General features: G+C 39.7%; 1 protein-coding gene across 5 annotated transcripts in view; it reads left to right on the top strand.

Annotated features, from left to right (window-relative positions):
• The window catches only part of LOC127813853 (E3 SUMO-protein ligase SIZ1-like), an 81,015-nt gene that overhangs the window by 20,443 nt on the left and 36,413 nt on the right, over positions 1-24,159 (top strand). For 3 of the 5 annotated variants that reach the window (XM_052354954.1, XM_052354946.1, XM_052354968.1), the window contains exons 7-8: positions 887-1,020; positions 14,638-14,706. In XM_052354954.1, coding sequence (XP_052210914.1) covers positions 887-1,020; positions 14,638-14,706 — 203 coding nt within the window. Of the gene's footprint in view, positions 1-886; positions 1,025-14,637; positions 14,707-24,159 lie in introns of all 5 variants that reach the window. The other 2 variants (XM_052354976.1, XM_052354961.1) reach the window with 2 other exon arrangements.

Here is a 24,159-nt window from a genome sequence, read left to right as displayed (position 1 = left end):
TGTGAAAACAGTCTCTTTGTAGAGCAAGGGTAAGGGTGTGTACAAAAATGACCCTTCTCAATTGTTGCAAAGCAAGAAGCCTAATGCATTTAGGACGACCTTACCTTCTTTTGAGGCTCTCTTGGATTTTTTTAGTTTGTGTTTGGTTATTACCACGGTTTTCTCTAACCAAGGTTTTCTCGTGGACACTTGAGGTATGGCCATATTGCAGCTTACATGGCTATTGATTGTGTTGGTAAAAGTTGATTTTTTGGAGACTTTAATGTAATTCATCTGATCCAAAAATCATAGTTTTTAGAAAGATGGGTCTAAATAAAACCTGATTACTGATGAAAGGAAACAAAAAGCAGCAATTGAATCTGATGTAGAATGTCTGATGTTAACCAATTTGCATTAAGAAGCAATGTTTCTGAATTTTCTTTCCTTGGATATTGTAGGGGAGTGGTTGAGTTTATGTTTTTTTTTTTTCCCAAATATTTTCCTTTTCACTTTGAGTTCGTAGTTTTGGGGATCTGAAGGTGTTCAATGAGGCTTTCTACAGCATGTAAATGGGTTTATGCAAAACTAAAGCATTGTCCCCTTTCAATTGCCTTATTCTGTTTATTGGTTAAAGTTTTTGTTTGCTTTATTGTCACAAGACAATATAGGGTTACTCGTGATGTTCATTTTCTTGTTTGAACAAGAAGATATTATAACTATGTGGACTGCTGCATAAAATATCTAAATATCCATGCAAGTATACGTTCACTACTACCAGAAAGGGAAAAAAAAAGGAAAGGATCCACGCAGAGTTTACAAACGTTATGTCAATACTTTGTATATACTGGTTACTTCAGTGTATTACATGTGCTTCATTTTCTACTTATTCTTTTATTTTGTTGTGCAGTGTGTTGATCCAGAGTGCCATGCGTGGCAGCATAGGGGTTGTGTTGTTATTTCTGAGAAGCCTGAGGAGGGTATTACTCCTGCTGTTCCCGAGGTTTTTTATTGTGAGCTTTGCCGACTCAAGCGGGCAGATCCGTATGTAATGCCATTCATTTTCTCTTCACTTGTTTTGGTTAATTTATGGATGATTTATGATTCTTGTGTTGTGGAGGTTTACTGTAGTGGAATTTTACTTATTAGTAACATCAAGTATTCCCAATGTCATTGCAATGCTGAAAGTGGCCCTTGTTGCTATTGAATGTATTGATTCTTAGCCTGAGAGCTAGATGTCGGGGTTTGCTTGTAGGCTTGATATGGGTTTTAGAGACAAGTGAAGGAGTTGGATTCTCCTTTTCTTTTTTATATTTCTTTGGATAAATTTTCTATTATGATCAATGGTGCTCCAAAAGGTTTTTTTAGTAGCTATAGGGGTTTGAAGCCAGGGGTTTTTATTTATGCTTTCCTTTTTATCCTAGTGATGGAATCAGTAGTTACTGGTGTTTAAAGCTGAGTTGGCTGGGTGGTTTCTGGCTTTTGTGTTGGCTTGAAGTCTAACAGCTGTGTGTGTATGTGTGTGTCTGGGTGTGTCACATTTGCATCTTTGCAGATGACACTTTTTTTTAGTGATGCTAAAGTTAGAGGTTTGATATTTTTGAGATGTGTTCGTATTTTTGAAGTGATTCACACCACACATATTCTGATGCTCAGCCATGAGTAAAGGAAGGAAGCATTGGAGGTTATTGGAAGCTTTCGGAATTCTCTATTCCTTTAAGGAGAGTCCTGGAATTTTGTGGAAGGCTCTAGCAGTTCTGGATGGCTCTAGTTTGTCTCAAGTTTGAGAACATCATGTGTGGATATCTACCGTCCATTATAAGGTGTAGAGCTTACATACGGGGGAGGTCTCATTTTGCCATACCATCATGGAAATCCTGAATATCCCTAGTGATCATTGAGAACTGATCTCACTAGCTTGTACTTTATCTCTCTAGAAATACTAGCCTTCTATTCATTCAATGCTCCTCCTGTCGTGTGCATTGCCTCTAAGAGAGTTTCAATGGCTGACTTAGCATCACCAAGGGCGGTGACTTTTGCTAAGTGCCAGTCACAAAGCAGTGGGAAGGGTCAAGGTCATGACGAGTCTCTGGTTTAAGTATTAATCTTGCTAAAAGTGAGATTTTTCCTGTTGGGCAGGTGGAGAATATTCAGAAGTTTCTGGCTTTGAGTTGCAAAATCTTTTTTCTTTCCTGGTGCTTAGGAAATAAAACACCTTCTACCACGTTGGCTCTTGTTTAGGAATGAATTTCAAAAAGTGAAGGCGGTTTTGAATGGGGTTGTTGAGAGAAGAAGAAAAAAACTGGCTTATTGGAGAACATACTATTTATTTAAACAAGATAGGTTGACTCTTATTAAAAGTATCTTGATCTCCGGTATATTTATTTTATGTTGGTCTTATTCCACCACTGATATGTAAGAGATTAGAAAAATCCAAAGAGGTTTCTCTTTCTTCCTTTTTTTTTTGTCTTTTATTTATTTATTTATTTATTTTTTTTTTTGGGGGGGGGGGGGAGGGCTCTGAATAATGAGTTTTAGGTATGTTTTCCTTCTAATGGAAGGAAGCAGCCCGAATAAGAATTTTTGGAATTTTAATGAGGCTGTCCTTGGTAAAAGTCTTTGTAGATTCGGTTTTGAACTAGACAATCTCTGGAGGATTGTGAACCAGGTTTTGAACTAGACAATCTCTGGAGGATTGTAAATGTGGTTCTGCATGCGATGATTTGTCCCAAGGCTTTAATTCTTCTTTCCTTTCATCGTATGGAGTTGAGGGTTCTTGGCCAATCATTTCTCATAATATTTTTTTAGGATGGAATTGGGGGATAGAATCAGATTTTGGCTGGATAGCTGGACTGGTCATAGAGGGAAATCTTTCCCATTCTTTTTAGTTTGGCTTGTAACCAGCAGGTCTATATGGATTCGTATTAGCTCAGATATTTAGGAATTGGTATTACCTCACCATCTCTTGGAGAAATTTTTAGGATTGAGAGTTTGATTTGATAAAAATTCATTTTGGAACCTTCATGTACATTTTCCATGAAAAGAGTTTGAAGATCGGTGGATTTGGAGGCCTTCTCTAGGTGGACACTTCTCGGTTAGTTCTTTGTACGGTACTCTTAAGTGATTGTGGCTCTCTCTTTCTTGGAAAATCATTTGGAGGAGGGGAGGCCCAATCTTTAGGTCAGTTATGCTACTTGTACAAGGAAGATGGTGAGGAAACGGATCACTTGCTTCTGCATTGTTGGTTGGCTCATAAGATTTGGAGTTTAATATTCTGTGGTTTTGGTATTCAGATGGTTGTGCTAGCATTAGCAAGGGAATTCTTGTTTTCTTGCAGTTAGGGTTCTGTGCTTGTAGTTCATACATTTTTTCCCTTCAACTCCATTTTTTTATGTGGTACATTAGGAGAATGGTACGGCCTTCCAAGGGGTATAGCATTACATTCACTCTCTGAAGAGTTCAACCCTTATTTTGCTTTTTGTTTGGTTTGCTGATTAGGTTCTTTTTTTATTTGACTTCTTTTCCTCATCTGCTTAATGAGCCCTTTAATTTTTAGTCTTTTCTTTTTCCTTTGCTTGGATTGGGGTCAATAGTGGTGCCTTTTTTCCTCTTTTTATATTAAGAAAAGCCTTATATGCTCCATTCTTGCCGTTGGCATTACTTTCTTGAGAACCTCATTATTTTATGTGAATAGTGCCATGCTATGTTTTAATGTACTACTTCATCTTCATACTGAAAAGGGCATCCCCAGTACATGAGGCTCTACACTTTGCGAGGGTCATATTTGTATGCAACCTTCATTTACTTTTTTGTGAAGAGGCTTTTTTCACAACTAAACCTATAACCTTCGGGTCATTAAGACGCAATCATACCATCACTATGAAAGAGCGAACTTCATCTTCATCCTATTTGCAGTTTTTGTTTTCTTATTCTTTTTAATTTGCAGTCCTCGAAAAGTTTCTGGTGATGGTGATTATCAATAATTTGAGCTCCTGTCTTCTGCCATTGATTTTTAAGTTGTATAAATGTGGGGGCCAGTACTCTATATTCAAGACAACCTGCTTTTATTTGATAAATGTGGTGTCTCACATAACTCTGTTCAATGTGTTGGGCATGGCACACAAAAACTGCCCATCATTATTACATATCAAATCTGCAGTACTAGGAAAACCTTCTTACGTAAAGCACCTCACCTTCTCATTTGTTTGTTGGGTAGAGAGTTGTGGTTGTTGATTGATTGTTTGGGGCTTCCCTAGTATGGTCAGAGATCTTAGAGAGTGGTGGGGAGCTATAGTGGGCAAGAAGAAGAGAAAGGTGCGGTTTTTGATTGAACTCACAGTTTTTAGATTGTTTAGTTGTGCAATCCAGTTCCCCAGTTGATGGGGGATGCCTTTGTTCTTTTTGTTGGGTTTGGCCCTTTTAAATTTTGTTAATATGGTTTCTGGTGGCATTTGTTCATTTTAAGCCAAACATTTCGAGTTTGATGGATAGATTTGAATAGTGCTACCTCCTTTATTCTTCTTGACGCTACAACAATATACCAAGCCGTTATCCCATTATGTGGGGTTGGCTACATGAATTTTTGCTTTTCATTCATTTCTATCCATGGCCTTTTTTCCCATAAGGCTCATATACTTAATATCTAGGAAAATGCTATTGTACATCGAGGGCTACACCTTGAGCTACTCACACGCGCACAAATGATCAAAATACCCCTCATTTAAGGCAGCGCGAGGTGGTGAGGTGCATGACTAAAATACCCCTCACACAAGGTGGTGAGGCTCGAGGGGTATTTTAGTCATTTTCTCGTGTGTGTGTGTGTGTGTGTAGCCCAAGGTGTAGCTCTCGATGTACAAGTAGCATGGTCCTAATATCTATCCTAAGTGTCTCCCAACAAGTGTTTTTTGTTCTTCCTCTACCTCTTGTTAACTACTGTCACAACCCCAAGAAATCCCCAAGGATACAATAGTAATGTGTATGATACGTATTTCTTTTTTTGGTTTTACTCTTCTGCTATAGCTGTTAGTACCTTCAGTTGTAAAGCCTATAAATAGGCTGGATTAGTTAGAAAATCATATAGTTGAGTGATAATTGATTTCCAGATTTATCTCTCAAGTTTAATTTCTCTTGTTGCTCTCTGATTCTCTCTCTTGGTTCTGTTCTGTTTGCTTTGCATTCTCCCTCAACAATTCTATTGAATATCTCCGTCTGCTCTTCTGATTCTCCCTCCATTTCTATTCTAAATCTCTTGGTTCCTTACAGATTTCCTATTAAAATCTTAGCTAAATCCTAAGATCTTGACAATTGGTATCAGAGTTGACAATTCTCGGTTACGAGTTCAAAAATTTCAGTAGTTCTGATCTGATTTTGAAGGAATCTGATAGGATCCCCGATAGAAATCCAAACAACAATCAAATATCAATAGCTATCAGACTTTCCAGCCAAGAACAAAAGCAACCCAGGGCGTTCGAGAGGCCCTTAACTTTCCCCAAGACTCAATACAAGAACAATCTCCCCCTCTCCCAACTTCTTCCTCCTCTATATATTCTTCCCTCCCTCCTCTTCAACAGAAATCTGTTACGCGCTTGCTGGGTTGTTACACAACCCAGCGCTTTCCCTTCACTACCCCTACGCATATGGCTAGCTGTTATGCCAGCCATCCAATTTACACCCTTGCCCCTTGTCTTTGATAAGTCAAGTGCCTATCATTACTCTCCCCCCCCAACTTTCACCTTGTCCTCAAGGTGGAAAAATGGAAACCGTTGCTGGATCAAAGGTAAGGTTCCCAAGTAGCTTCCAATAGGGGTAGCCCTCTTTTATTGTATGAGCACTTCGAACCCCCGTAAGTTCTTTGCGGACCCTGGTCGAGCTCCCAGCACCTTGACTTTGTCAATTGTTTCAAGGCTTACCAATTCTCAACCTCATCATGAAGTTCACCCAAATTTCCATAATTATTTAAGATCTTTGGGTCAATTCCATTGGGCACCAAGTTCTTCACATTGAAGCTTGCAAGCAGTTTCTCGATATAGGAAAACAATATCTGGAAGTAGCCCTTGCCTTGGTTATCATTACTTGTTGCAACCAAAGGAAGCTTTGCAATTTCTTGTCCAAAAAGCCTGAAGATTGCAGCTGATGCAATGGATGAGTGCACCATTAATACTGCGCAATACATTCCTCTAAAGTCTTGGCCCCTTGAGCCCCTTCCATAAACCATAGATGGAATTAAGTCACGTCCAGTTCCTGAATCGACAATAGGGTCAAAGCATTCATGGAAGATGGCAACTACTTTTGAGAGCAACATTCTAGTTTCCCAAGAAGCAATTTTGCCATTGAGTACCCTCCATCTCACATCAAAGTCAGAAACCATATATGGAACTTTGTCCTTATGCTTATTCTTTATGACATCCAACAGAGAATCTTGGATCTTCTCTTCTCCACAAGTTAGTAAATTTTGTAAAGCAGAATAGGTCATCCTACAACCCATGCAACAGAACCACTTTCCCTTTGAGAATTTCTTTAGATCGGCCATCTTATGTTCCTTCAAGTAGGCGACATGATATTCTTTCTCACACTGATCACAAACTATAACAGTCTGTGAGCCAAATCCAGATTTGCTAAAATCAGAACCTCTGCACAAAACACATGCAATGACCTCAGCATCTTCAGGATTTTTGACAATTCTAATACAACGTTTGGTTATTTCTTCAATAGGATCAATTCTTGAAACCCGTCTAGCTGCTACAGCATTAGCATTACGCTCCACCAACTTATCTCTTTGGAACATATTCTGGCAATACGAACAGTACCATATACCATGAGGAATGCTTGATAGTGATGCACATTCATTAGGCTCCACAACATAATGCAAATTGAGCCCTTGACTTCTAGAAACAGGCTGCCCTTCCACCATCATGACCTGCTTGGACGAGGCACCCACCCCCTCATGATGGTGAGAATACATGGGGGGCCCTCCATTATCAACCAACCCCATGTAAAATTTTTGAGAAACCTAGCTAAGAGTCACACTAACTTCCCAGACAACATGGATTGTTGATGGCGCCCTCTTCCTCGGCGAGATGCTCTCCTTGGTTGTCACCGGCTCGACCGTCCACGGCCTTTTAAATGGATCGATCGTTGACTGCTCTTCTGCCTCGCCGTGAAACTCCCCAACACCATCGTCGTCGGCAGCCACTTTGCCTCGCGGCACCATCATCTGCTCAACCGCCAATCCCCCTTCAATATGCAGCTCGTCCCCCGCGCCTTCCAGCATGGACCCTAAGCGATTCCTCAACAGCCCCTTCAACTCTTCCTAGCTTCTCACTCTTCATCTCCGTTGCTTGCACTAGACCCATGAAAGAGTAGCACCCTCCAAACACAGTGCTGCTGTGTCCATCTTCTCCTCGACAGCCAGCCCATTCACCACAACTCCCAACTCTTCACCCGTCGCCTTAAGCTCCGCCCAACTCCTCACCTGTCGCCTTCGCTGCTCCCACTGGAACCACGATATAGCCGCTCTTTCAACGCATAAGGCTGCTGTCTCCAGCTTCTCCGCATCAGACAGCTGGTTCACAATGAAGTAGCGCTCAGCCCTAAAGACCCAGCCGTCTAGATCATCTCCCTTGAAGATGGGTATTTCCAGGCGTCTCCCACGGTACTCCTGCCTTTCGACACCATCGACCCAGTCACCCCCTTCGCCACTTCTCGCTCCAGCTACCGGCGTTCCCTCCCTTGTCAAGGGCGAACCCGCAGGTGGGTCTTCCTCATCTCGCTTCCCCTTCCTCTCTCTCTCTTGCTCCTCCCGTCTCTCCTCATTCTTCCTCTTGCTCGCCCGCTCCTGTTCTTCCCATCTTGTTCGCATCCTCGCGAACTGCTCTAGCAGGTTCGCTAGGTGTCTCTCCATCGTTTGAAACGCACTCCTCATGGCATCATCTCCCAGTTGAATGCCTTCCACCCTCATCTCCAAATCACCGACTAGATCAGTCAAGTTCACCATTAGGATCGAAATGCTCTGATACCAAATTGATAGGATCCCCGATAGAAATCCAAACAACAATCAAATATCAATAGCTATCAGACTTTCTAGCCAAGAACAAAAGCAACCCAGGGCGTTCGAGAGGCCCTTAACTCTCCCTAAGACTCAATGCAAGAACAATGTCCCCCTCTCCCAACTTCTTCCTCCTCTATATATTCTTCCCTCCCTCCTCCTCAACATAAATCTGTTACGCGCTTGCTGGGTTGTTACACAACCCAGCGATTTCCCTTCACTACCCCTACGCACATGGCTAGCTGTTATGCCAGCCATCCAATTTACACCCTTGCCCCTTGTCTTTGATAAGTCAAGTGCCTATCAGAATCAAAGCCAGATTCCAAGTAAAGCAAATCAGTTATTGGAATCAAATTCTGATGGTGATTTTCAACTATTGATAGGCGATCTCTTATGATCTGATGGTGAAGGAATCAAAGATTGATTGTAATCAAGGAGTAAAGCAGTTCTTGGCTTGGAATTGAAGGTGAATAGAACCGATCGTTCCTCTGTTGTGAATTCCAACAGTCCGTGTTCAAATCTTGCAGGCAAAACAGGATGTTGATTCTCGATTAATCATAAGCGGTTCTAACAAAGAAGTATCAAATTGAGGCGGATTCATAGCGGCAATTCTCGGTAACTGCATCATGACTTAGGTTGAGGTTTGAAATTGAAAGGCGAAGAGTCTAGTGGAATCCCGGTGAATTAAGGTTCAAGCGATAGTCAATTGCGGATCGGAAGCAGAATCAGAGGATTGTTGATTTGCATGCGGACCATCGGCGATCCAGAGCAATCGACCCTAATCCTAGCTGCATTTGAAGGTGGTTCAATGACAAACTTAGTCAGCTTAGATCTCAGTGTCAATCAATTCAGGAAACGGTTTCAGATCTGATTGATACTCTGGTGATTTCCAAGTGGCTGGATCTAGGTTATTGAATTAGACAGTAGGCGCCTCTCAAGAAGCTGCAATTGAGTCGTTCAAGTTTAGGAGAAAGAGTTGTGCAACGGAAGCAATCTCAAAGCGAGCCATGGACGCAAGACTTGAGGAAACATGCACTAAACTCAACAAACAACTGGACAAAATTATGATTATGGTAGCCAAACGATTTCAGATTTTCCTTCTAGCTTAGTTAATTTCTAACGAGTATTCGGACCCAATTATTCAAAGAAAGGGATCAGATTTGGTGACAGGTGGAGATCTTGACATTACTTGTCCATGGAGTCGGCTTTCAGTGATAAAGGACAACTCTAGATCCACTGTAGGACCAATTCGAGCAAGCATTGGAAGCATACATAATGCTTACAGTTTGAAGACAACGGATGGATTAGTAGTAAATCAGGTCAGAGATGAGAGGTGTAGTGAAGAATTCAATAACTGAAAACAAGAAAGCTTCGTAACGGATTATAAGGTCAGGTTTGAGGAATTGAAAGTGCTGATGCTCAATTCCCATCCGACCTTGAATGAGTCTTACTTTGTGTTAAAATTCATTAATGGTCTTAACGATGCGCTGGGGTCTACTATGAAAGTGATGCACCCTGCCACAGTAGAACAAATGGCCGAGAAGGCGAGGCTGCAAGAATTGGCACTAGAAGCCATTTACAAGAAGCATGGATTGCTGCCTAAAAGCTATCTTAAGAGTAGTCAACAGATTGAAGGAGGTTCTAAGGCCGCAAATCAAGTAGAGCAAGAATCTGAGGAAAAATTGAAGTTGGACTGGCCAGTTGTAACTAAAGACTTTGGCAAGGAAGAGAGATTGGACAAGGATATCAGTGACAATCACATTTTATATTTGTAGGAAGCTAATGAAGTAGCATTGGAAGATGAGGATGGTGATGAAGATAGCTCTCATATTGCTGAGGAGAGACAGGCATGCAATGAGGACTTGGACCAAAGAAAGAAGCTGGAGGGTGAGGACTTGCACAATCTTACTGACGCTTTGAGTGTTTTTGATCTTGAACAATATGACAGTTTGGCTGTAAATGGTGTAGACCAGTTACGGGTGCTCGCTCTACTAGAAAAGGAGTAACTGAAACTGACTAAATAGGAGAACAACCATGTGGTTCAGAAGATGATGGAAAAGAAGGTTTCTGCCATATGGTTCGAGAGTTTTGACACTGGAGAAGGGAGCTTTGACATGGAGATCCTTGAGGTCTACAGTTTATGTCTGTAGGGAAAGCAAAAGCAAAGGAACATAAGAGCGAATAGGAAGAGGCCTAAAAGGAGAAATAAAGAAGAATCAATCAGATTGCGAAGGCAGGGATTGGATGAAGAGCAAGGTCAATAGCTGTAAGTTCTTGGGGACAAGAACTCTCTCAAGGAGGGGGGAATTGTCACGACCTCAAGAAATTCCCAAGGATATAATAGTAATGCGTATGATATGTATTTTCTTCTGGTTGTACTCTTCTGCTATAGCTGTTAGTATCGTCAGTTGTAAAGCCTCTAAATGGGCTGGATTAGTTAGAGAACCATATACTTGAATGATAATTGATTTCCAGATTTCTCTCTCAAGTCTGATTTCTATCGTTGCTCTCTGATTCTCTCTCTCTCTTGGTTCTGTTTTGTCTGTAGTCTCCCTCAATTTTGCTGAATATCTCCCTCGGTTCTTCTAATTTGCCCTCCATTTCTATTCTAAATCCCTCGGTTCCTTCCAGATTTCCTATTAAAATACTAGCTAAACCCTAGGATCCTGACAACTACTTGTTGGAATAATCCCCTAGCTTTGTATCTCTCAAGCACACTCAAATTCACAACCGAAACACTCTCAGAATCACTCACACGAAGACACACACAAGATTGGCGATAAAACCAAAAAACAAAACACAAACTGAAGGAACAAGAAACACCAAGAATTTTATCCTGGTTCGGTCTTTAGCAAGACCTACATCCAGATTGCCCTAGGCACTTTATCTTCACTATCTTGAATGAACCTTGAAAAGATTACATGCACTAAATGATCTCTCCAGCCTTATACACAGAACTGCTGAGAGTTTCCCTACCCAAAATACAAAGATATACCCTCTAAGTACTCAAGTAGAACCAGCGCATACTCCTCTCTTCCCCTCTTCCCAAGACAGAATAAAGCTGCTCTAAAAGACTAACACTCGACCTCTATTTATACAGCATGGAGGTGGTAACAGAAAAGCTATCAAAAAATTATCGGAAGTTACAACTAACTAACCGATTTAACAAATTTGCTAACTAACCATTCTAGAAACAAACCTTCTAGAATAAAACAAGTGATATACAAATGCTAACAACAAAAGAAAACAACTCTCTCGAGACATAAAAGCTAATCTAATACAAGTGATTACAACACTACTTGCTCCCTTGTTAAGTACTTGTTCCAATTCATCCATTATCCTTATATGAGTCTTTGTTGGTCTTTTTCTCACATGACCAAATCATCTTAATTGTGCCTTCCACATCTTATCTTCAATGGAGCCACGGTGACCTTATTTCAAATAATCTCATTTCTAAGTTCATTGTTACTAGTATGACCGCACATCTATCTTAGCTTCCTCATTTTGGTCACGCTCATATTTTACACATATTGGTATTTACTGCCCAACATTCTGTGCCAAACAACAAAGTACCTAATTTCTTACACTCATTAAGTCGTCTTCCTATGTTTATTTGTAGTGCCAGCAATGCCTGGTGTAACACCCCACTTTCCCAGGACGTTAGATAATATAAGATTTCAGGGATATATTTTTTTTCAACAGAGACTCAACACATAAATCAATCTCCAAAGATCCCGTTACAACTTTTTAGTATATCAATTTAGAATCATTAATAAGCTAAGACAGGTAAATCACCTCAAATGCAAAAGCTAGATCGAAACCTCAAATGGTATACAGCCAAAACCATCTTATTCATAACTTTAAAGTCAAACCAACGCTTACATGACGTCATCAAAATAAACAGCATAATTGAAAATGACATACTATAAATTATCCACTAATTGCTGTCACTTCTCGGCAATCCCTTTTTCTTTCGCACTGCTGCCTTTACCTGGAACGTTTGAATATTTCAGGGACAAAGTCTATATTAGATGATAAATTATCTAAGTGAGAGTTCAAAACACGTTTTCATGAATATATGCAAGACATGAATAAACCAACACAACCCGACAAGCCCTAGCCCAAGAGAATCCCACACAACGCTTAACCCTACCACGAGGAAAGAGCAATCTCTCTAAAGGTAACATCACCATACCAACACATTGACACAAAATGGTCCTAGCTTAAGAGGGGCAAAGTCAATGCATCTCCCCAACACCTCCAGAACAATGGTTACCACTTCCGGCTCAAGAGGGTCACATCAATGTAGGAACTCGGCTCACCACAATTACGTCAGGGATTACGTTCCCACTCAAAAGCATTCAGGAACCATTATCCAATCCCAACTCATATCCCATATGGACCACTAGTCGTCCTACTACAACTTCTCTGGCCATATGGCCCGACACGGAAACCTAGGCGGCTATCCCGACATGTACACCAGCACAAGATATCCTTATATATTATTCCGGCAACACCCTCGGAGAATTACGGCTACACTATCCAGACAACATTCTAGGCTGACATCCCATATTAACAACACAAAATGCAGGACAATGCCACATATCACAACTCGATGCATCATATAAACAACATTTTATAATATACAATGCACATGTACAAAACATTTAGGGACGAACCTCCCTTTTGAATCCAACAGTCACCGGTTATCGTTCCAATGCAACAAAATCATTTTGCATGAAATCATAACGCATTTAAGTAGCACAAATACTAAGTTTTTAGGGTAGAAACACTCACAATAAATCAAGTTTTGGGGGCGAACACTGACCTTGAACGTATTCGGAATGCCTCGATTTGCGTGCGACACCTCAAACACCCATATTTATACTCAACTCAAGCCACGATACTCCCTAGATATCATATTTATTTAAAGGAGTATCAAAATTCATTTTTCTTTAATTTTTCATAATTTCCTTTACTTTTCTCCTAGTTTTCACCTTGATAATTCTAAAATAATTATCTCCTTAAACATTTTCCCAAATTTTTCAACATGATAATTACTAAAATAATTTAAGAAAAATATTAAAACAAAATTCCAGAATTACCCCTATGTCACGCGCCTTCATGCGCCAAACGCGTGTTTGCGCGTGTAGTGTGGCGCGTTTAGCTCACGCGCTGTTCTTCTTCCTAGATTCCGGTTGTTGGCGACTCCTCCGATGGTCGAACTAAGCACACCCTCTTGAAGTCCTCACTTAGTCGATCCAGATGGCACCTTTTGGATGCCAGAAACACCACCAAAAAATCTCCCAAAAATCCAGTTGCAGGTCGGCCCTCGACGTCCGCCTTGTGTCTCCGACGAAGCTTCGAACAGCTTCGAAACTTGATGAAAACCCTCCCCAAAACTCCAAAATTCTTCCCCTTGATGCAATGATCAAAAACCCCTTAACCAATCATTCAAAAACGCTCCAAAACTCTACCAATTTGTGTGCCAAAAATCGAAACCCCCGACCACCTTTTATAGCAAAATCCGGCCATCTCTCGACCAATCATCGGCCAAGGCTTGGCCTCCAAGCATCCCCCCGTCGTATACGACCTTTCTCAACCCTCCCTCGACCGTCTCATCGCTGAAAACGGCGGCAAGAAAGTTGGCGCCGATTTTGCAGGTTTCACACCTATTTTTGGTTTATTGCACTTTAGCCCCCTAACTAATTTCCAATCTCAGTTTACCCCTTTCCTTGAAGCCCCTGATCTTTCTAACAATACCACTAAGGCCCACAAGTTTTGTACTCTTCATTTCATTCTCAAAATTTTCGAAAAACTAACTTTTTGACCTTCCTCGGGCAAAATTAGTAAATTACACTTTCACCCAGTTCATCGATTTGACCCTAAGTCATTTCGTTTCAACCCGAAATTGCTCAAGGGTTGTTCTACATATAAAATATTGGTGCTCAACACACTCCGTTGACTTTTTGAAAGTTTCATATGTTGATTTGGTTTTTTAGCCTGATCCACAGCTGTACCGAAAATCGTTCCCGATCCAATTTCTTTTGACACCTAAAATTATGCCTCGAATCACTCGTCCATACTATTCCATTTTCCTTAAGCATCTAAGGTCTGGGATACTCTCTTCGGTCGATTCGGTCACTTAAAACTATGATAGTATACCCTATGGTCTCATTCTTTTGATAAATTCCACTTATATCCTTCGTAGAATGCCATTTAAGAATTTTCTTGGATATTACACCTGGTATATATATGATTTTTTTATGAGTAAATGTATATAGAATTGAGCTAGCAAAAAGTTGGCGAACCCTGTATGAAAGAAGATCAAAAGGATATTTACGACAAAAACCATTGTTTGGTATATACTTTTCCTGACTGGATATTGAGCACAAGTTGAGAAAGTCATTCTTGATATCCTACCCAATCTTAGCTGCCTAGACTAGTCATCTTGATCCATTTATCAAGCAAGGTAGGAATTTTTTTAAAATTGATTCGGAGTAACTTATTTAGCTGGTTTATTTTTCCTCTGCAATTAGTGTTTTTTCATTCTGATTTTCAAAGCTTACCTGATGTGAATTCAGAAGTTTGTGGATCTTTTGATTTGTTTTATGCAGCTTTTGGGTGACAATGGCACTTCCTTTACATCCTGTCAAGTTAACTATGTCACCTGTTCCAACAGATGGGTAAGTGTATTATTTCTTTGCGAATATATTTTCCCTCCCTTCAATGTGACATAGTGTACTTAGACATTACTTTTGTCTATCTAAATTTAGTTTTCTGTTTGTCCTCTCTGCATTTTTTATTTTTTGGTAATATGAGGTGTTTGAGCCTTCCGCTTGACTAATTCCCATGGGTCTATGCAAACTGCTCCATCCACATGTCTGGGTAGGACTCCACCCAAGCCAATGGCAGGTGTGAACTGGTAGTTCCCATGATCACCCATGTCAACCCTGTGTTCTTGCCATTTCCTTATCAATTGTGCTACCCCCTTTGTTTTAGAAGTTATTATGATTTATGAGAAAATGTAATTTGTGCGGTTTGAGTTTTTTATATCATGGACTTTCAGCTATTGAAAAGATAGGTTGTTATAGTTTCTATATTTGATTTATATATTTCAGGAGGAGGTTCTTCCAAAATTTAACATTGAGATATATTTACTAAGTACAATATGTTTATCTTACAAGATAACATGCCAGTAATGGTTGGGCCATTTGGATCGAATATTGGCAATATTGTGATTCTTGTGAATTAAAGCAAGTGTGCATATTCTTCATTCCTCCAAATGTTAACTATGATGTGTAGGTTTAGGTTTTGGCTTAGTAAAGGCATGTTATAGATAAAGGTACATTTAGGCCAATATTGAATGTACGAGTTTGCAACACCATGTTTTTGGCCTAACCTTCATGACATAAATGCAATAATAGTCTGTAGTGTTTTTCTATGTATAGTATTGAACTGTGACTGTGTTCGAGTATTATGTTGATCAAATTAATGGGTTTAATTGTTTTGTATGTGCTTGCCTTTTCAGTCCTCTGTGTGTTTATCATGCAGATGCATGCACAGGTAATCAAATGTGATTATAAAAGAATTTGAAGTGAGGATTAAGTTTTTTGTGCCTTCCATGTCATCATTGATGTCATGAATCTGATGAATTTAGTTTTTCCTTAGATCTTAGTTTTCTAGTCACGAATGGTTATAGAGAACCATGTACTGTTCACAATTGTCATTTTTTTAATGTTTTTGAAAAGTTTAGGTAGGAGACTTATGAAATCACTCCACCATGAATAATTCATTAATATGTAACACTTATATACACAATTCCTAAAAAACCTGCTAAAAAATCTCCTAATTCTTCTCCTATTTTATAGGAGTATATTACAACACTTTAGCCATCTAAATTATAGATTTAGATTAGCAAGAATCTAGATAATCAAAGACTACTAATTTATCCTTATTCTTTCTTATCTTTTGGTGGTTATCTTGATCTGCACTGTCGTGCCCTTCATTCTTTCTTATCTTCTTTCAACACTCCCCCTCAAGCTGATGAATAAATGTCAGTCATTCCCAACTTGCCTCTAAGTTATTCAAAACCTTGTTTTAGCATTGCTTTAGTCAAGATATCTGTTTTTTGATCTTCAGTAGGAACATAAGTGAGTCTTATGTCTCCTTCTTCTATCTCTTGCTTGACAAAATGTCTTATCAATTCTGACATACTTCATCTAGTCATGTTGTACTGAATTGTTTACGATGTTGATGGCTAATTTGTTGTCACTATAAATTAGTTTAGGAGAGGATATAGGCATAGATAGATCTTTTATCAGCCTTTCTATCCATATTATCTCACAAATCCCTTGAGCAATGGCTCAATACTCAGCTTCTGCACTACTTTGAGCAGCCGCTTGCTACTTCTTGCTTCTCCATGTCACTAGGTTTCCCCATAACTTGATACAATACCCCGATGTGGATCTATTATCCTCAATAGAACATATCCAATCAGAATCCGCATAACCAATAATTCCTCTATTCTTATTTTTCTTCAACAGCAACCCCTTCCTAGGTGTTCCTTTGAGATACTTGAGGATATAGTAAGCTGCTTCAAAATATCTTTTAGTTGGTAACTCCATGAATTGGCTAGTAATGCTTACAACATACGCAATATTCGATATTGTGTGAGATAGGTAGATGAGCTTCCCTACTGAGTGCTGAAATCTCCCTTTATCAACTTGATATTCTTCTTTCTCTTCCTTATTCTTCCAATTGGGCTCTAGGGTAGTACTTGTTGGTTTACACCCTAGTTTACTTGTTTCCCCCGGTAAATCTAAGATGTATTTCCTTTGAGATATGAAGATACCTTCCTTGCTTCTAGCCACTTCTAATCCAAGGAAGTATCTTAATTCTCCCAATTCTTTTACCTCGAATGCTTCCTTCAGTTGATGCTTTAATTATTCAATTTCTTGGTTGTTGTCTCCTGTGATGATGATATCATCTACATAGACTATCAAAATTGTTCTTCTTCCATCATTTTCAATCTTTGCGAAGAGATTGTTTGCCCTTGCTTGTATCCAAGCTAGTGTAGGGTATCACTAAATCTCTTAAACCATGTCCTAGGAGATTGTTTAAGACCATACAATGATTTCTTTAGCTTGCATACCTTCCCTGTTGTGTCATTTTGCTCAAAACCCAGTGGTATTCTCATGTAGATTTCCTCTTCCAGCTCACCATTCAAGAAAGCATTCTTGATATCTAATTGATGTAACCTCCAGTCTAGATTTACTGCCAAGGATAATAATACCGAATGGAGTTTAGTTTAGCCACTGGAGCAAACGTTTCCTTGTAGTCCAAGCCTTGAGTTTGAGTAAATCCTTGAGCCACAAGTCTTGCCTTATATTTGTCAATACTCCCATCTAATTTATACTTCACAGTGATCACCCATTTGCTACCTGCTGTTTTCTTTCCATCTGGTAGCCTCTCTCTTTGGATTAGATAATTTGGTTGGTTGAGGATCACGAGGCCTTCTTGAATAAACCATCTGTGGTGGTTTATTTTGGACCTGATCATCTTTTTAAATTTTGGTGTTCTCTTTCTCTCCCCCTTGATGGCTTAGGGCTTGAGGAATAGAATCTGAACTAGATTTAGGGATAGCATCAGATGTTTCAGGATTAAGGTCAAGGGCAGGTAATGGGGCTGTAGGAGTAAAATCACAGTGTTCCCTCTTAGAATCTCCCAACCCAATGACGCACAAAAAACACTCAAACCTCTTAGTTCACAAATGATAAAAGGAATGAACGAGAATAAAGAAAACAGTAAAGAACACAGGTGATTTATCCTGGTTCAGTCTCAAATTATGGGACCTATGTCCAGACTAATGCAACCTCTTCAATCCACTATCTTGAAACCAATTTTTAGAATGATTACAGAGAAGAAACCCGAATCCTCACTCAGCCCTTATACCCTAAAAGCTAACTGAATTCCTTGAGATTACAAAAGCTTATCCCTTGCCTTACTCTCAGTCACTCAATTGATCCCAACCCACAAGATAGAAACAGAAGACGTCTCGAAATGAAGCTCTGTTCTTGCCTAACCTCACGATCCCTATTTATAGACCATAGGGACATGAATTACAACTACTTAACTGCCTGATCAGAAATAACAAACAACTAACTCGGTCAACTGCCCTTCTGGAAACATGCCTTCTAAAAGAATACTCAGTCTAACCCTAAAGAAAAGAAAAACGTATACAATGCAGTAGTACAAAATGGCTAACTACAAATAAAAGTCCTAATCTAGTACGAATCACATAACAAATTCTCCACCCATTTAAACTTGATTATGCTTCTTCTCGGCCCTGCACCATCATCCACTGCCTTGCATCTTCAAATTCCTCCTGGATCAATCTGTAGAATCTTCATGCGGTGTTTCAACTTTGCTATAGGCATAGATTTAGTAAACATGTTTGCTGCATTTTCTTCCCCTACAACGTTGGTTAGAATTACAGATTTATCTTCAATAATTTGCCTTATAAAGTGGTGTCTTACATCTATATGCTTACTTCTTTCATGGTGTGCTTGGTTTTTAGACAAGTGAAATGCACTTTGACTATCACACATCAAAGTGGCCTTGACTTCTACCCCTAGGAGCTCACCCACTAGACCCTTAAGCCACATAGCTTCCTTAATTGCCTCTGAAATTGCTATGCATTCAGCCTCGGTAGTTGACAATGTTACCACATTTTGGATACTAGACTTCCAACTAATTGTTGAGTTCCATAGCCTAAAGACATAACCGGTTGTGAATCTTCTTTTATCTATGTCGGCAGCATAGTCAGCGTCCGAGAATCCTAGGATACTAGCTTGCTCTCCTGCTCTTGCTCCACCATAGGACAATGCATTATTTATAGATCCTTTAATATATCTAAACATCCACTTGACTGCCATCCAATGGGGCTTTCCTAGATTGGCCATAAACCGACTTATGACACTCATTCCATGTGCCAAGTCAGGTCAAGTGCAAACCATGCTATACATGATGCTGCCCACTGCACTCGAATAAGGGATGTGCTCCATCTCCTTCTTCTCTTCCTCATTTTTAGGGGATTGATCTAAGGATAGTTTAAAATGAGCAGCAAATGGAAAACTAACTGTTTTTGCATCAGACATTCCAAATCTAGATAATAGCTTGGCTAAGTAGGATTTTTGTGAGAGATATATCTTCCTATGATGCTTATCTCTAGTGATTTTCATCCCTAGAATTTTTCTAGCTTCTCCTAGCTCCTTCATTTCGAATTCAACCCTCAGCCTTTTCTTGAGAAGCTGGATTTTTTGTGTGGACTGACTTGCTATAAGCATGTCATTCACATAGAGCAACAAATATATAGAAATGCTAGGAGAGATGTTTAAAATAGATACAACAATCATAAGAGCTTCTAGAGTACCCTTGGCTTACCATGACCGAATCAAATTTTCGGTACCACTGTCTTGGGGATTGTTTTAAGTCCATAAAGGGACTTTCTAAGAAGGCATACCTTCTCCACCCCTCCCTTAGCAATCAGTCTCACCTTAAACCTAGGCTTAGTATTTTCTCCTACTCCATCTTTAATTTTGTACAACCATTTGCAGCCTATCACTCGTTGCCCTTTTGGTCTTTCGACCAACTCCCAAGTATGGTTCTACTTGAGGGATGCTATCTCTGACCTCATGGCTACCTGCCACTTGTCAGCATCCTTCGAGGCCATTGCCTCTTCATAGGTAAGGGGTTCCTCTCCTATAACTTCTGTTGCACTAGTAAAAGCATATACTACTAGGTCTGAGTAACCATACCTTTGAGGTGGCCTACAGATTCTAGGCTGCTGGTCTCTTGCCACACTATACCTATCAGGATTAGGGTGATCCCATAGGCTGGAATTTGCATCACTGTCATCATCTTCCCCTTCAAATTGGGAGGATTCATGGTCCTAGTCATGGTCATCTACTTGCTCAGGTTCTGGTGAATCATGCTCAGTTTCAAGAGTATCTTGAGGTAAAATAGGGCTAATTCCTGTGACCTCCACCTGAACAATCTCTCTATTTTCTTCTTGATCAGGCTGTGATTCAGTATTTCTTAATTTTATGGTAGACTCCTCATCAAATGTCACATCTCTAGTGACTATGGTTCTCGGTCCTTCTAGTTCTAAGTTCCATAATTTATAGCATTTAACACCAGATGGGTAACCAATAAACAGGCATTTCTTAGCCCTAGGCTCTAATTTGCCTTACTTCACATGAGCATAGGCTGGGCATCCGAACACTCTAAGATGGTCTAGGCTTGGTTTATGTCATGTCCATCTTTCATAAGGGGTTTGGAGGTTTATAGCTTTGGAGGGTGTCCTATTAAGAACATGAGCTGCTACTGCAATTGCCCCTCCCAAAAGGACTTGGGGTAATTTTGCATGGAAGAGCATGCATCTTATCCTTTCCAAGAGGGTTCTATTCATCCTCTCGACCACCCCATTTTGCTTGGGGTTTTTGGGAGCTGTAAGGTGCCTAATGATCCCACCATCCTTACACATTTGATTAAACTCCCTATTACAAAACTCCAACCCGTTATCTATTCTTATAACCTTAATTGATCTACCCTTTTGATTTTCTACCATACTTTTCCATGTCCTAAAAGTCAAAAGTATTATCTTTAGATTTTAAGACATATACCCACAGCATTTTTGAAAAATCATCTATAATTGATAGGAAATAACGAGAGCCTCCATGAGTTAATGATTGAGTTGGACCCCTAAGTCTGAATGTGTATAATCTAGGGATACATTTGATGAGTGAATTGTTGTTTTATTGAAGTTAACCTTAGTTGCCTTCCCAAAAATGCAAGATTCACACTTGCTTAATTCTAAGGAATGTCCTAAATCCAAAATATCCCGACTTGCAAGTTCCTTGAACCCTTGCTCACTGATGTGTGACATTCTTAAATGCCACAAACTTGCCTTGGACTTAGGGTTAAGACTAATTGCTGCAGCTTCACCACGTAATGTGGTAACCTGCAGGAGATATATGCCATTTTTTAAAACAACTCTCATACATATTAGAGATCCTTTTGATATCTGGATAGCTCCACCCTCACCCTTAAACTTAAGTCCATTCCTGTCTATTTCACCGAGAGAAATCGAATTTCTCTTTAAGTCAGGAACATATCTTACTGATGTGAGATTTCTAAGGGAGCCATCGTGAAGCTTTAACCTAACATCTCCTACCCCTTGGACTTTGCATTCATAGTCATTGCCAAGCAGGACCTTTCCTCCATTGATTTTCTTAAAGTTTTGTAACCAATGTTTCTTTGGGGTCATGTGAAAGGAGTAGCCAGAGTCCAGCACCCACTCTTGGCTTTTTGTACTTTCACTAACAATTAAAGCCTCGGAGCTATTATAACCTGAATCATAGAAATTTACCCCTTCTCTTGAATTATTCTTCTCAGCTAAGTCATTCTTTCTCTTTGGACACTGCCGCTTAATGTGACCTTCTTGTTGGCAGTAATAGCATTTAATAGTACCCCTTCCTATCTTAGATTTTGACTTGGATTTACCCCTATTCCTCCAGTCATTTTTAGAGCTTCTTGACCTAACTGTTAACGCATCCCCAGGAGTAGATTTGTCATTCATCTTAAACCTCAGTTCTTTGGAATTTAATGCACCTAGGACATCTTCTAATGGAAGTTTATCTCTGTCATGTTGTAGTATATCTACAAAATTCTCATAGGACTTAGACAGTGAATATAGAAGTACTAAAACTCTGTCCTCATCTTCATATTTCACTTCTATATTTTCCAAGTCTAGACACAATTTATTAAATTCGTCTATATGTTCATGCAATTTCTGGTGTTCTTGCATTTTAAAATTAAGGAACCTGGCTTTTAGGAATAAACGACTGGAAAGGATCTTCTTGAGATATAGGTCTTCAAGCTTCTTTCATATTTCTGCTGTTGACTTCAACTTCGAGACTTCTCTAAGCACTTTATCTCCTAGGCTTAGAATCAACATGTTGTAGGCTTTCTTGTTGATTTCCTTGTGAGTCTCTTTCTACTCTTCAATCATCGCTGGTACTATTTTCCTAGTTGTCATGTCAACTTTTGTATCCTCTTGTTCCAAAGCTCTCTCTAATCCTTGACTACAGAGAAAAGCTTCCATCTTGATCCTCCATAGGCCGAAATCGTTTGTCCCATTGAATTTGTTGATTTCATATCTTGAAGCAGATGGTGCCATATCGATTCTAGAGTTGATTATGTCTTCTTGAGTTTCTTGATCACCATAGAGGCCTTCTTGGCTCTAATACCACGTTGTAGGAGTAAAATCACAGCGTTCCCTCTTAGAATCTTTCAACCCAATGACTCACAGAAAACACTCAAACCTCCCATCACAAACGATAAAAGGAATGAATGAGAATAAAGAAAACAATAAAGAACACATGTGATTTATCCTGGTTCAGTCCCAAATTATGGGACCTACGTCCAGACTAATGCAGCCTTTTCAATCCACTATCTTGAAACCAATCTTTAGGATGATCACACAGAAGAAACCCGAATCCTCACTCAACCCGATCCTCTAAAAGCTAATCGAATTCCATGAGATTACAAAAGCTTATCCCCAGCCTTACTCTCAGTCACTCAATCGATCCCAACCCACAAAATAGAAACAAAAGACGTCTTGGAATGAAGCTCTATTCCTGCCTAACCCCACGATCCCTATTTATAGACCATAGGAACGTGAATTACAACTGCTTAACTACTTGACCGAAAATAACAAACAACTAACTCGGTCAGCTGCCCTTCTAAAAACATGCCTTCTAGATGAATACTCATTCTAACCCTAAAGAAAAGAAAAAGATATACAATGCAGTAGTACAAAATGGCCAACTACAAATAAAAGTCTTAATCTAGTACAAATGACATAACAGGGGCAGTGGGTGAAGTAGAAGAGGAGGAATCAGATATAGGCATAATTGCACTCCAGAAATCTTCTGTGTTGGAGGTTTTTTTCTGCGAAGAGTTATTTTGAAAAAATGATTGATGCTCGATAAAAGAGACATCACAAGACATGATGAATTTCCAAGTAGTGGGATTATAGCATTTATATGCTTGTTGAGTAGGAGAGTATCCAACAAATATGCACTTGAGTGCTTTTGGGTCTAATTTGGATTGTGTAAGCTGGTTTGTGTGTACAAAAACTGTACATCCAAAAACCTTAGGAGAAAGAGAGTTTAGAACTCTAGTATGGTGAGGGAAAGATTCAAGAAAGACATTCAAGGGAGTTTTAAACTCTAGAATTTTTGAAGGAAATCTATTGATGAGATAAGCTGTTCTAAGAACAACTTCTCCCCAATAGGAATTTGGAATTAATTGTGTAAACATTAGGCCTCTTGCTGTCTCAAGAGGATGGTGGTTATTTTTTGTAGCCACCCCATTTTGTTAGGGATTATATGGATATGAGCTTTGCTAAATAATACCATGCTTGATTAGGTACTCATTAAATTCATTGGAGAAGTACTCTCGGCTATTATTAGATTTCAATATATTAATAGACAATTGGAAGACATTTTGAACAATTTGATGAAACCTTTTGAAAACAAGGTAGGTTTCAGATTTGTCTTTTATTAGGAATACCCAGCTAACTCTTGTATGGTTATCCATAAATGTGATGAACCATCGAGTGTTTGTTAGGTTGGGAGTCCTAGCTAGTCCCCAAATGTCACTATGAATCAAATGAAATGGTTTTGAGGGTTTATAGGTATGATTAGGATGAGAGCTCTTGGTTTGTTTCGCAGTGTTCTAAAAATCGGCTTAGGCGGCTGCCTAGGCATTAGGTGGGCCCCTGGCCGCTATGAATATAGGCTAATCAGCCTCCCTAGGCACCAATCCGATTAATCGGTCATCGGGGCCAATTTCTCTCTCGTCGCCGCCATGGCCAATCGCCTCTTCGAAAGCTCTCTCTTGTCGCCGCTGTCAATCGTCTCTCTTGGCCCCTAATTTCTCGATTTCCCTTGGTCGTCGCTCCAGTCGTCTCTCTTGGCCCTATTTCCCTTGGCCGCCACCACCAATCGTCTCTCTCGCTGTTGGTTGTTCTTCCTCTGCCCTAGCCATCACCCCAGTTTATATATATATAT

This window comes from Diospyros lotus, chromosome 1, assembly GCF_014633365.1.
Source record: "Diospyros lotus cultivar Yz01 chromosome 1, ASM1463336v1, whole genome shotgun sequence".
Classification (NCBI taxonomy): domain Eukaryota; kingdom Viridiplantae; phylum Streptophyta; class Magnoliopsida; order Ericales; family Ebenaceae; genus Diospyros; species Diospyros lotus.
Note: the sequence above shows the minus strand (reverse complement) of the source record. Positions and strands in the feature narration are given on the sequence as shown.